General features: G+C 35.1%; 2 protein-coding genes across 2 annotated transcripts in view; one reads left to right on the forward strand and one right to left on the reverse strand.

Moving 5' to 3' along the window:
* The window catches only part of 5-ht2a (5-hydroxytryptamine (serotonin) receptor 2A), a 96,899-nt gene extending 89,217 nt beyond the window's left edge, over window positions 1-7,682 (forward strand). The window contains exons 8-10 of the mRNA XM_021327268.3: window positions 628-797; window positions 2,041-2,167; window positions 4,798-7,682. Coding sequence (XP_021182943.3) covers window positions 628-797; window positions 2,041-2,167; window positions 4,798-4,990 — 490 coding nt within the window. The 3' untranslated portion in view covers window positions 4,991-7,682. The remainder of the gene's footprint in view (window positions 1-627; window positions 798-2,040; window positions 2,168-4,797) is intronic.
* LOC110384560 (uncharacterized) overlaps window positions 1-14,397 on the reverse strand; it is a 434,794-nt gene that overhangs the window by 337,273 nt on the left and 83,124 nt on the right. The gene's annotated exons all lie outside the window — the stretch shown is intronic.

Raw genomic sequence — 14,397 nt, forward strand, 5'->3', positions numbered from 1 at the left:
CTCGTAAAAATCCGAGCGGAAAATCCGCTAGTATGAAAGTGCTGTAACACGTTCTTGTGTTTTTTATAGTTACGATTAAGAATGTAAAATTAGGGAACTTAAGATAGTTACTCCGTAAAAACGACCATTCAGGTAACCATTTCGTATCAATATTTCCAACAGTAGCGACCATCAAATAACAACAGTTATTAATTTATATCTGACATTCAAACCTTGTATTCTGAGTAACTGCGGATAATATAATGTTTACTTTGGCTCACATAAATTGTATGTAAACTCGACCAGAGTACCACTGTAAATTATATCCGTCCAATAAATAATGATATATCACCTATGCTGTATGAGTGTTTGGATCAAAATATTTAGTAGCTGAACGTTGCTTCTCTTCTAGATACCTTCTTGATATTCTTGAACGATATCCAAACAGCATTTTGTCTTTTATGTCACCAATCTTTTTTGCAATCAATAGAAAGTTCAGAAACAAAAAAATTATGTACTCTTTCATAACTGCAATAAGAATGGAGGCATTCTCTTTTCAAATTCCCAAAAATAAATGTGCGTAATTCAAACCAACGAAACAAAAGAGTAACTACTACCTCTTTACTCAAAACTATTTCTTGTCCACAGATTCCTAGCCAACCGCAAAAAAGGCCGATCACTCTCAGCAAATGCAGTAGCGAACGAACAGAAAGCGACCAAAGTCCTTGGTCTCGTCTTCTTCACGTTCGTACTCTGCTGGGCTCCATTCTTCTTACTAAATATACTGTTTGCCGCCTGTCCGGCCTGCATAGTCCCAGGTAAGTTACGACTGTGGTTAAACTTGATTTATGCTTGGCATCTGACCGTGTTCGGACATAATAGTAAGCGGTCAAATCATAGCGGGCTTAATTTGACTTTTGGGCTGATTATGCGCTTTCGGTTACAGCGATGGAATCGCTGAGAGTGTAAAAGGGGTAAAATGTTTTAAAAGCTGTTTGGGCAAAACTGTCTCATTCAGATATCTTCAATTAATTGACTCATGGTCAATTAATTGAAGATGTCTTGACAGCCTTACAAGTGTTTTTTTGACATCATTGACGTGAAGCAAGGTGAAGGAAAATACCTTGAGGAAACCTGGGCTTACCGTCTGAAGCTAATCCGTCTGGACTAAGCTGGTGATTAACGCTCGTTCTGTCTCTATGTGAGAACAGGCCTGGGTCCATCAGTGGAATAATGGGAACACTAATGATTAGATCTAGGTTAAGTTAATTCTACTAGCTATGTGCAATTGTCAACTACTACGTATTAGACCTTTCACGATGCATTTGGGCCTGGCACAGTCGCAACCAAGTCTTAATTTCTTCGCACAAGACCTTGCCAAGTTCGAATCAAAATGTGGTTGATATAAACATCAGATGTTGGTAAAATACAGATCTGCAAAATGCCCCATACTGTAAAAGCAAGAACTTGTATATTGCGGACAATTTTGAGGTTTGTGCCAAAAGATATGGAACGCTGAAAGGTTTGTATTTCATAATGTTTCCGAACGCACTATTATCCCGCATAATTGAGAAAGAAACATACCTCTAGGCACTAGTTGATTTTATCAGTGTCCCAATTTTCATTTAAATGAGTCCAGTAGTTCTGGCGTGAACGTACTTACAATCAGACACATTTACTTCGAATTTATAATATCATTAAGAATTGTACACCTTCAGTGGGACATACTTTGACAGACATCTTTTCTTTCTGTTTGTCTCTTTTGCTACCTTACTGGTAAATTATGGTCTCTTCATGCAAAGAAGGCATGAAATTGATTACCAAGCTTGTTCAAGGCGGATTGGCGATTTAAACAATTTTAAGGGCAGGTGTGTCCTTGCAGTGTTTCCCCTTACCATTACATAGAGTATCTAGAATTAACCTGTTTTAATATCAATATTAGGACAGACTTAAATTTAAACACTGTTACTCTGCTGCATCCCGTGAGATTGGAAGCCGACCCCAACATAGTTGGGAAAATGCTTAGGAGACGAACAGACTTAAATCCTGACTTCTTCACAGAGCACGTGGTGGATATCTGCCTATGGTTGGGCTACGTGTCTTCCACCATCAACCCCATCATCTACACTGTGTTCAACAGAACCTTCAGGGCTGCCTTCCTCAGGCTGCTGAGGTGTCATTGTACCAGGTAACATCTTTATAATGTTTCATAACTATGATGTAAGACGGCAGATAGAAGTGTATGGAAGAAGAAAACATGCTGCGCCGACCCCAAATAAAATTGGGATAAGGGCAGGAGGATGATGATGATGATGATGATGATGATGATGTAAGGAATACAGGTCCAAGGTCTAAAGAAAGTCCTCTGCTCTGGAAATCAAAGAACTTGAATCGATAGTTCTATTAAACGTTGACCCTAAAATGAGAAGGTATTGGCTGAAAACGGCGGAAGGGTTTGTATGCCCATATAAGGCATAAACATTACATAGAAGTCCTTTAACTAATTTCTTTCTAGAATATTCAGATGGTGCATCTATTTAAAGGCCCAAAAACTGTTGTTGTTTTGGAATACCGGCCTAGTTCAGAGATGGCTATAAATAATATTTTATAATATTCTAAGCGTCACAACCAAAACCACTTTTCTCTTAATCTTATTTAAGTCCATTTCATGTCCATTTATAAAGGTACTCAAATAGTTTTGTTGATCCATCAGCGTTGAACAAATGATTGCTCTATAATAATAAAAATACCAACAAATTATTTTAACCGTCAAAACCTTTTAAAATAAGTAGACAGGAGTAATTTGATAAATCAAAATATATATTTTTTTGTCTGTGTCTATCTTATCATCATTATTTTCGATTCAAAATGATCTTGAACCTAAAAGTTATTATTTAATAAATTTATTGAGCACTATATAATAGTAAAGAACGATTTTATTAATTTATTGACCATTCAAGGTTGTAATCTATGAGAAGCACTAGAAATACTAAATCAATTCAATTTAATATTATAGGTAACCTAATAAATGTTTAGTATGGAATGATTTTTGGCTCACTCTTCAGACGAATTCATGAAATCATGTTACCTATATCATTGTAGTTTATTATTATTTTGAAATGTACAGCTATATGTATGTAGTTCATTAAACTTTGTCCAGTAAGTCTATATTGTAATACTAGCTTTTGACAGCAATTTTACCCGCGACACCACTTTGCATCCGGGTAAAAAGTAGCCCATAGCCTACTTCGATAAATTAGCAATTTAACATTATGTTTCAATTGCAATTTTTTAAGTCGTACCAGTAGTTACTGATTCTTGCATACTCAAGCAAAAAACGAACTCCACAGCTTTATAATATTGTTAAAAAAATACGTGCTTATACTATCAGAAAATGAAACGACGAAATCAAAAAACAACCGATGCAAAACCAAGTCGTCTGCATCGATTATATAAAATTGTTTTCGCTGGCGCGTATCCAAAACAGTTTGTGATCTGGCGATGTAACTCGCTGCAGACTCCGGACTTTCTTTAGCTTCCGTAGTTATGTACCTACCTACATAGTAAACCACACTAATTATGATTGTGCACTAGTAATAAGCAGAACACTGACTCCTAGGTCACAGGGTTTCCCTAGTTTGGGAGGCAGGGTTTTTCACTATAATTATGTTACCTTTAAACAACTGTATTGTATTTCCTTGTATACCTATTTCAAATCCTCCTATAGTTAAGATTTTTTATAATATGGCAACAAGATAAAATGTAAGAAAGGTTTTTATGTATCAATAAAGTTATTTTTTTTTTAATAGTTGTTGTCATTTACACAAGTTCAAGTATGCCGGATTTCCGGAAAAATCGGTTGAAAGGAGACTCATTTATGTATGAAAGAGGATTCTTGTTAAAGTTTACATATTTTTCCCCTTTTTTATTTTTTATACTTTTTTAAAATCCATGTACACAATACATGTTTCATATTCTGATCCTATTTTATATGGAATAATAATTAAAAGAAGATTTTATAAAGGAGAATGTGCGAAAGGTTTGGATGCTGGTTTACTCTCCCTCCAGTAATGAATAATGTTTAAATCGAAAGTTATTTAGCGCTACATTTCATACTAACATTCAACTCACCAATTGTTTCGTTTTGTATTGAAAAAATAGGTGTCATAATTTGTATTTCTTCGTAACTACATTACATAATTAGGTTAGATAGTACAAGAAATTATTAAAACAGAGACATAAAAGTACATGCATATACAGCAGACATTCAAAAGAGAAACAAACAGACCTATTTACAATACAGCTCACGTACTGCAGCAAAAGACAATAATTCTTGTGTGAACCGTCCAGGCCTTTTAATTAAGAAGACTATAATTTGCTTGCGCATGATTAAAACCGCACTCGATTTGAATGTTAAGGTTTTCACCTATGTGTTGAGTAAGACTGTGGTGATGCAATCATTGACTCTGAATTGGAGCACTTAAGAAATAGAACCTCGGTCCAAAATTGAAAGCAACACTTTCCGAAACATTTTGAGACATCAGAATCAGTATGATATTAAAAAAAATATTTTCAATTAACTGTACTCTCGCAAAACTATCTGCACTTCCCTTTCTTTCCAAACCGGTCCCGTAGTACCGCTCCTAGATAAAATGGCGTCCTCGATAAATATCAAACTTTGATTGAATATTCGTATCACCAAAAACTTTTAGTATAACAAATAAATATTGTACATATAGAAATTGTATATACTTTTTTAAGTATGTATAATGCAATACGGTTCTTAATATTTATGTCATATAATTGTTTCTCCTTTAGACGCGGCCGCTGCACCCGCTACCGTTCCACGGGGTCAACGAGAGGTGCATCACAGTTATGCGCTCGATCAGCTCTACCCCTCGCCATATCATTACGACCCTCAGGACTACAAGCCTCCTCGCCAGCAGCGCCAGATACCACCGAAACAGTATTGATAGAACAACCTTTAGGAGACTTTAATCTTAGGTATTAAGTGTTTGGGTGACAGGAAGCTCGTATGAAAATGGAGTCCATACCAATTGAACAAAAATTTTAATACAAAGAAACAAGAAGCAGTATTTATTTTTTAGTAAATGTGGTCCATAATTTGATGAAACTTCGTGATGCAAAAACAGTGTTTAAACATAAACTGATTGTTTGTACGATGGCTGTCATTTTAAAAGTGTCAGAAGACTGACAAGCAGTCTTGCCAAGGGGTATTGGGTTGCCCGGGTAACTGGGTTGAGAAGGTCTGATAGGTATTCGCTCATTGTAAAATACTGATACTCAGCTGCATCCAGTTAGACTGGAAACCTACCCCAACAAGGGAAAAGTCTAGGCAGATGATGTTCTCCAGAAATACATACAAGCTTCTTGTACTCAAAAAGCATTGAAGATATAATTTGATTTTTCTAATTGGAACCTACTGCCAAAGTGAACTATGTAATTGAAATGTATTAGATTTGAAGTCTGATATAATTGTGTTTTATATCTAGATCCTAAAGTACAGATGTTTTTGTAAATTTAATAGTGCCAAAGTAGTATTTCAGTACAAATAAGTTATTAAATAATATTCTTCCAGTATCTTTAGTACCTGTTTTATTGTAAGGACATCTGTAGCTTCTAATTTATTTCGATGTATTTAATTTGTACGAGTATTTTGAAGAGGAATGCCAATTTTATTTTTAATAGTGAACATTTTTTCTTTTGTACCATTCTCTGCTTTTATATTTACCGTTATTATGATACGAAGTAATTTGTCTTCAGTAATATTTTTGCACAGACGTAGATTATAAAATTCCTTTTCTTAAATATTTCTTTAACTTTGGTCGAAAGATATGAAATAATTATTGGTTGCCAAAAAAACGAAACTTTTCAGTATTAAAATATGTATTATTACTATATTTTGGATACTTTACTCATGGTAACGACCAGAATGATAGAGCCCTGCCAAATAGCATGCCAATTTTATCCCCGTATTTTCGGTACAATTACCGATTAATCTTGTGCAGCCATTTTATTCACACGACCTTCGCGAAGCTGGTTATGTAGGTCTGTATCTATGATTCCTCAAGAAGACCACTACTTACTACTACTTAAAGTCTTAAGTAGTGATTAAATGATAATTAAGACATGCTAAAGCAACGTTCATAAGTAAGAATTTTCTTAAACAGCCCTTAAGTATTATTTACTTCACGTTCATAAGTAAGGCTGTAAGTCCTTCCGCAAGTAACATTGTTTAAAGCTATTGAATTATATTTTTGTAGTATTACCACTATTTTCTTCATTCTTCATCCCCTTTTTATAACTATATTTTTTATTTAATCTTTTACAATCAGGCAACAATGGCCCATAGATACATACCTTAAAACGAACATACATACATTATATACAAAACTACTACTATATACTTTAATACTATCATCAGACAGGCGTTAATGAGTTGACCGATACCTCGTAAAGCCTGCGGTCTCGTATAATTCTGAAATATGTTATAAATTAAATTGTGATGAGGTGGGATGAAATGCTGAAATTCACATTTCGTCTGGCACTGCCGTCGCGGGAAATCAATCCGTTGTCGCGGAAATTGCTTAATTTTGAGTACATTTTTTTATTTCTTGACATATTATTTTGAGTGTGCGAACTTTGAACTTATGAAGGAGAATATCTAGAAGTATTAAACACAATTCAGTATATGTATTAAGGTTTCAGTCCTATACTCTTCTCTTCGATCATTTGAGATTGCCATTCCATACGTCTATGAGAAAGTCAACTATAAAGGGTTGGATTTTAGTCTACCATCACAAAAATCCATTTACAACAGTACCAATAATATAATATTTAAAACTCTTATTAAAGTATATCCGTCTTACCACAAAAACTTTTTAACGTCAGTTTATTAAGACTTGTCTAAAAAAGTGACAAATTATGACTTTGACATATTAAAACAGTTGTTAAAGTTTTTGTAGTAAGGTATATTTGTTTTGCAATCAAATCACAAACGCCATAACTGAGAGATAAACGATAATGAAAAACAAAATTCTTAATTAGTTCGGCACACCACACACTCTAAGTTAATGAACACATAAATTGCGAAGAATTAACTAATTAACTGTGCTATAATAAATTCCAGTTAAAATGTTGCGTTTTATTTGAATTAAAATTCATTATTGTTTTGATATGGTTTTAAAGTCCTACAAACGTTTGTATCAAGCTGTGTTTTCTCTTCGTTTATCTGAAGAAAAAAGTTTTATGAAGGAGTAAACTTTAATTGTTAGAAAATAACATACCTGGCATAAGTTATGGTATTCCAAACATTAATCTAAGTTTTTGTTCAATGTCTTGTATTAAAGTCAGAATATAGATCATAAAATTTATTTCCAAGTGAAATCACAATTATTTCCAATAAATTCAGTACTTTGGGTCGTAAATATAAGTTATTGAAATTACTTTCCAAGTTGTAGCTAAAACCGTTTCCTAATGCGATAATCTGAAGCCATTTCAGAAAGTACTTAAGAAAATGTCTAGAATAACAAATTCTGTGAATTTATAAGTAATAGCAATGATTTTAATCTATTTAAGTATGTATTTAAATATAGTGTAGGCAACTGTATAGATTAATTTATTTGTCAAAAGATGTTCAATTAAATATTTTTGTGTATGCATAAACTAAATGTTATGTAGAAATAAACGTTATTTTCGAATTATTGTGTCGTTTCATTCCTATATTTTTAACACCTCCTGAAATACACTTAAGCACAGAAAAAAAAGTATAAAAGTTCCATCCAGGTTTGTAAGAAACACTTACACGAGTTCTATTCTTAAAATAATATACCCTAATACATATTGATATCCAAATATATCTCCCAAGAAATAAATCGCTCAAACATGTCACCATTACAGAACAAAATTGAAACCTCTTTATTAATTAAATTCATCAAACATTCCACATGACTAATAATATCACGTACTTGACAAGCACCTCTGATACATTGCTCGCTCCAAACGCTCATACCTACATACATTGCTCGCTCCAAACGCTCAATACACAAATTGCTCGCTTCAAACGCTCATATGTTGCTCGCTCCAAACGCTCATACATAGCTCGCTCGAAGGCTGCGACGTAAAAGTTAAGGATAACAAGTTTACCCTCAAAGTTTTATCGTACTCATTATAAGGGCGAGTTTATAAATGTGGTAAGGATGCGGATAGGATAAATAATTTAGTGAATATTGAAAATTGTGGGGAAGTTTGATTTATTAGACAATCCTTGCTCATATTATAAATGCGAGATTCACTCTGTCTGTTTTTCGCACTTTCACACCGAAAGTACTGAACCGATTTAAATGACAACCGATCAATAGTCTAAAGCCTGAAAAAGACACCCTACTTTTTATCACGTTTCCTCGGAAGGCCCGTGATTTTAAATAAGTTGTCCGCGCGATAATATTAGCAGGAATAGTTTTTTGAGTATTTTGTGGGTTATAAATACCACTTTAAGGTTAAATTTTTCAAAATTCCGGCCATCTAAATGTCCCCTAAGCAACAACTATGCTTAACTGTAGCTACATAAAGTTACATTGTAGTTCCAGCTTTACAAACTTCCGGGTTTGAAGTTGCGACCAACAACACGACATGTGAATACAGATTGAGACAAAATAAAGCCTTAACCAGTGTTCTAACATCTAAGGCTCTTGAAATCTTAACAACAGTTTTCAAATGTTGTTAGTGTTTATAGTTTTAGAGGAATTTTCAAGAACGTAATTTTTTTCGCATATAATCCAGCGTTAAAAGCAAAAAAGGCTCCGTAACTACGAAAGCTATTTGAAACTGATTATTTTAAAACAACTGAACCGATTTTGATCAACTAAGTCTAAGAACTATCGCTGAAAAAACAGCTTTCAACTCAAATAAACCACATTCAATTTCGGTTCATCCTTTTACTACCTATAGTACCACAGCACAGAAAAAACATGACATTCTTGCACGTGCATTTAAACAGAACTAAATCCAATAAAATTGACTTCCAACAAAATCGCACTGAAAAGCTTTTAAACTGATTCAAATTAATTCGTAAGCCTTGAAGCGAGTACAATTACAGGCATTATTAAGTTCTCTGGACCGGAGATTCAGAAAATTAGGTTAATAGTAAAGCCTAGCCGACGTGGGAATGAATTGCATGCAATTTAGACTACTGCAAGCGATAGTGACTAATGCACTTCTGCAACTGACCGAATTAATTAGGAGAATTAATAATGATGTAATTAGATTTCTGGGCTCATAATCTTGATATGAATTAAATGTTTGTAATAGGTGCAGTTACTTGTAGAAACATAGAGGTATTATGCTTTGCATCTTTGTCATCACGAGTTCCTCCATGTTTCTGCTCTCCATCTTCAACATTTTTCAATCGTCGTGTACTCAGAAGCCAGAATGTTTGAATCAGTTTGGAGAGGTATCGGATTGCCCCGGTAACTGGCTTGAAGCAGATAGGATCGGACAGGCAGTCGCTTCATTTAAAACGCTGGTACTCAACAGCCTGTGGTAAGACTGGAAGTCTTACTAAATAAACTACTTATTATACTTTTGAATATACCTAATTATATTTTAATCTGCCACAAACAAACACAATTAACATGTTACTATCTTTGTTGATATTATAATTAAAAGTAATTATCTACTTTGCAGACTTTGCTTTTCAAAGTTTCTTAAAGATCTGAACTATAGTTGTTTTATCCAAATATGAGTAAGTACATAAAATATACTTAGAAAGCAAAACTTTGTGTAACTTAAACAATTTGAACATACTTAAGAAATAGTGGTGGAATTATACAAATATTGTAAAACTATTGAATTAAACTAACAATGGAGTGTTTTAATATAAAAATATTGTTAGTAATTGTTTTCTATTTTATTTTAAAGCAAAATTTATTTGATTATTTATAAAAGTTTCGATATTGCTTTCAACACCTTTCAGACTTTGAACAATTGTTTATAAATGGAGGAATTTACTGCTTAGAAGTTTCTATGTCAAGGCCACGACGTTGCTTAGTTCCAGGGATAGACTAAACTTGATATGTATTTACTGATATTGAATATTGTCACAAACACGAAGGATTCTGCAACATACATTGCAAAACTGAACAAATAACTATGAATTAAAAATACAAATTTTAATTAAAAAAAACTAATTGACATGACCAAATATTATTCACCGATACCATTCATTAAAGAACCAAATTATACTTTTACGTACCGTACCATAATCATGGAATCATAATCATCCAAGATAATAATAATACAGCAAATATCTATTATATCCAACAAAAAGAAGGATCCATTGAAAGATTTTCGTTCTAAAATCCACATTTTCGCAGCATAATTCTAACAAGGAAAGGCAAAGAATAATGCCACTTAGAATAACAGTCATTTTAACTCGCCAGGGTCTGGGAACAAGTTAGCTTGTTATGTGAATTTATGTGCTTTTAAAATTAAAACTAGGTACAGTAAAAAATATACGTTCCTCAGGTCTTATTACCTCCTGAACTGTAGGCTAAGGCACATACTTGAGAAGAAGATTTAGTATCCACGAATTTAATATAAAGTCTGAATAGGCCTTTCAGTTGATAAAATTAAGGAAGTGAGGACATTTCTTTTTCAGTGAAAAAGTTTTTTTTTTGACAAAATGAAAATTTAAGTATATGAAAAAAAGTTCCTGAACCTATTTTAAAACCTCATTTAAAGCTCAAAAAATATTTAAACCTACTAGCTGCTGCCCGCAACTTCGTCCACGTGGACGCTATAAAACAGCAAAGATTTCTTTATTTTGTATTCATAAGTAATTCACCTGCGCTATAAATTTTGGAAACTAACCCATACGATAGAATAGAATAGAATCATTTATTTGCCTTAAACATGTGTATATGTTACGGGAAATTTGATAAGTCTGGGCACTATTAATAATGGCCGGCCTGTATTCATAATGCCCAACTCAATTGGGCAATATGATTAAAATAGCATGGTTAATCAATTTTCCGGGCCATTATGAATAATGCCCACCCTATCTTGGGAAAAGTAATAAAATAGGTGAATTGTTGTGTTTTACTTATTCATTGAAATCAAACTAACAAAATTTTCTTAAAAAGGTAACAAAAAATATGCTATTGAACATAGTAGTAAAAAAATTGATTTGCGCCGAAAAAATTCATTTGGAATGCGCTGTTATAAGCACAAATGTTTTTCAAAAATGGCTGGACTTGGCATGCTCGCCATTCAGTAGGACTCTTAACAGGTCTGGCGGGTCTTGCATGGACTCCAAGCGTACCTTGCCAGATGCACAACACATACCATTAGGCTCTCCTGTCCATTTGCGGGCTTGGCAGTGAGCACACACTACGTCTAAGGCGCCAATATGTCCATGGGCGGCGTAGTTTATCGCAACATTGTACATAAATCCACTTCTCTCTTTATTTAGCCACGGTTGTTGTTCGATATCGTAAACTGTGGATTCGTCATCAGATGATGGAAATTGCGTTACATTACGAAATAGGCGCTCTTGTTTGCCCAAGTGCCCCGAAACTCTTGAATGCTGTCTCGTTCTTTTGCACGACGCTCTTCTCGCTGCTCATTTGTCTCCAACGAACGTGACAGTGCATGCTGAGAGCGATCTCTCTTCGATTGACCGAGAAAAAGAAGCGTAACTCCGCTGTGAACCTAATCTTGCCTCTGTCTGCGTATACGTCTCGGATGCACGAGACTCAGCGTGGCGTTCCCGGTCACATTCCAGTCTAGCTTCACGCGCTTCAATACTCTCGCAAGATCGAGCGGCAGCAGTACGGGTGCGCTGCGAACTCAACCTCGTTTCTCGCTGCGTGTATGTCTCCGACGCGCGGGACTGGGCGTGGCGCTCCCGATCATTTAACAGCCGCAATTCGTATGCTTCCGTACTTTCCTGAGACCGTGACAATGCATTCTGCATGCGCATGGTATCTAATCGCGACTGGCGCGCCGTACTACATTCACCGCTTCGAGCCTCTGCAATTCTTTCTCGGACAGCAGCAACCTGGCTTTACGCTCATCAGCGGTTTCAAGGGATCGAGCAAGCCTTCTTCTTCGAGAAACTTTTGAGGATTGTGATAGAGTAGACCGCTTTCTAGTCATTTTGATATTTTATACTGAACTGTACTAAAATAGTTTATGAACACAAAGCGCACAGAACATTTACACATTTTTATTCTAACGATAGATAACTCTTATGTCGTCTGTTGACATCTTGTTGACGTATTGTCACAGGTAGTCATCCCCATGGATGTTATTGTAGAAGTGACACAATGTTTTCGCTCGTATTTTGCCTACATTCTGCATTACTCAAAAAGTATATTAATAAGGACCTTCTATTTATATGTAAGTGAATTCAAAATAATGTAATTATTAAAACCAGGAACTTATTCTTAAGGCCTATTCAAATCTAAGCGGTACTCGCTAACACCTGCGGCAGAGAACACCCAGTGGGTATGAGGTAATATTACTGTTCAGACCTAAGCGGTATTCGCTACCACCTGCGGCAGAGAAAACCCAGTGGGTATGCGATAATATTACTGTTCATGTTCGGGATGCATGCCGCTGCTCCCGCGCGGTATGTACTTCTACCCACAGCGGCAGTGGATATCGCTCAGGTCGCTCTAGCCGCGGTACTTGATACTAAATACCTGAGCGAAACCCGCGCGGTATGTACCTCTACCCACAGCGGTAGCGAATATCGCTTAGGTTTGAATAGGCCTTTATGGATGTTTGAATATATTTTTTTTATAATAATTAAATCTTACTTGCAATTCACTTTCATTCAGTGTGATGCATGTTTGTTATTGAATGAAATGAATGGATATCCATGTTTATGAGAGGTATAGCTTATATGTCAGAACAACATATGTAGTAGTCTTTAAGAATGTGGGGAAGTTCATAATTTCTTCGGGACGTGGGTGCCGCTTCTCATGGGAACTACTGCCCGCACCGGGATAAAATGTAGGTACCCTATGTTACTCGCAGATAACGTAGCTTTGTAATGGTGAGAGAATTATAAAAATGTCTCTGATGATGCACTAATATTTCTTGTAGTGTTTTTAAAGTAGCGAAATACACACGACGTCATATTATTTTTCCTTGAAAGTAAGAACATACCATGACAAAGTGAAGTCTGTTTTCATTGATATTTTAGCTACTCCCAGTTTTATGTCACATCTGTTTCTGCATGATTTTCTTAATCTATAATTTTAAGATATTATTTCTATAAATTCTGTTTTTTGCTCAAGTTACTTATAAAAGCGTTATTTTCTACGTAAAGATTAATAATAGGCCGATAAACTTACAAAGTTCAACATTCAAATATGTGTCATTATTGCACCCGCTGTTGCAGAAACGTTAACAGAAATTATCGTTCATTGCTCATCTCCCGTAGGTGATAGCTTGATAATATATATCCTATATGTTGAACCGGCCCCCAGGTAATATTCATGCAAAATTTGATTTAAATCTACGCAGTACTTTTCGAGTTCAGTGAGACCAAACATACAGACAAACAGACATACAGACAAACAGACAAAAATTCTAAAAACTATATATTTGGGTTCAGAATCGATAATAGATCACCCCCCAAGTATTCTTTTAAAAAAATATTCAATGTACAGTTTTGACTTTCCTATCATTTTATTACTAGCTTCTGCCCGCGACTTCGTACGCGGATCCTGTCCCTTATGCCAGCGACGGGGTTAGCAAAATCAAAGATCTGAATCGTCTGATATTGAATTTTAAGGGCCAGTGACTTGTAAACAACGGAATACGCATAGCCATTAGAAACGTTCCATATATTTAATTTTTGTACTTCAACGGCAAAAGCACAGCAGACTAAACAAAACGCTGAGAACTGAAGCGCAATAGGCGTGACCATAGGGATAAAAGTAGTGATTCTAATTAGTCCGCATTTATGTTGTGTGTGGCAAAAATATTACACGTATTATTACGTAAAAAAACATTAAATGTTACTGAGACGACAAAGTCGTGATGACTTAGTGGAAGTTGTGGTGGTTTAGTGGGTAGAGAACCAATCTCTCAAGTATGAGCGTGCGTCTTTGATTCCAGGTCTGGCAAGTACCTGCCAATGCAACTTTTCTAAGTTCGTATGTACTTTCTATGTATGTATATATTTTTTTAAACCGGTTAACCGCTCAACCCTACGCCCCTTGGTAAAACTGGTCAGATTTACTGGCTTCTGACTACCCATAATGACTGCCAAGAATGTTCAATGACAGCCGGAACCTACAGTTTAACATCCCCTCCAAATAACGGTCATTGTTATCCAAAATGGGTAGGTAACGTTGTGGGTTGCATTGTTACATCTATTTTAGT

Source organism: Helicoverpa armigera, chromosome 5 (genome assembly GCF_030705265.1).
Source record: "Helicoverpa armigera isolate CAAS_96S chromosome 5, ASM3070526v1, whole genome shotgun sequence".
NCBI lineage: Eukaryota > Metazoa > Arthropoda > Insecta > Lepidoptera > Noctuidae > Helicoverpa > Helicoverpa armigera.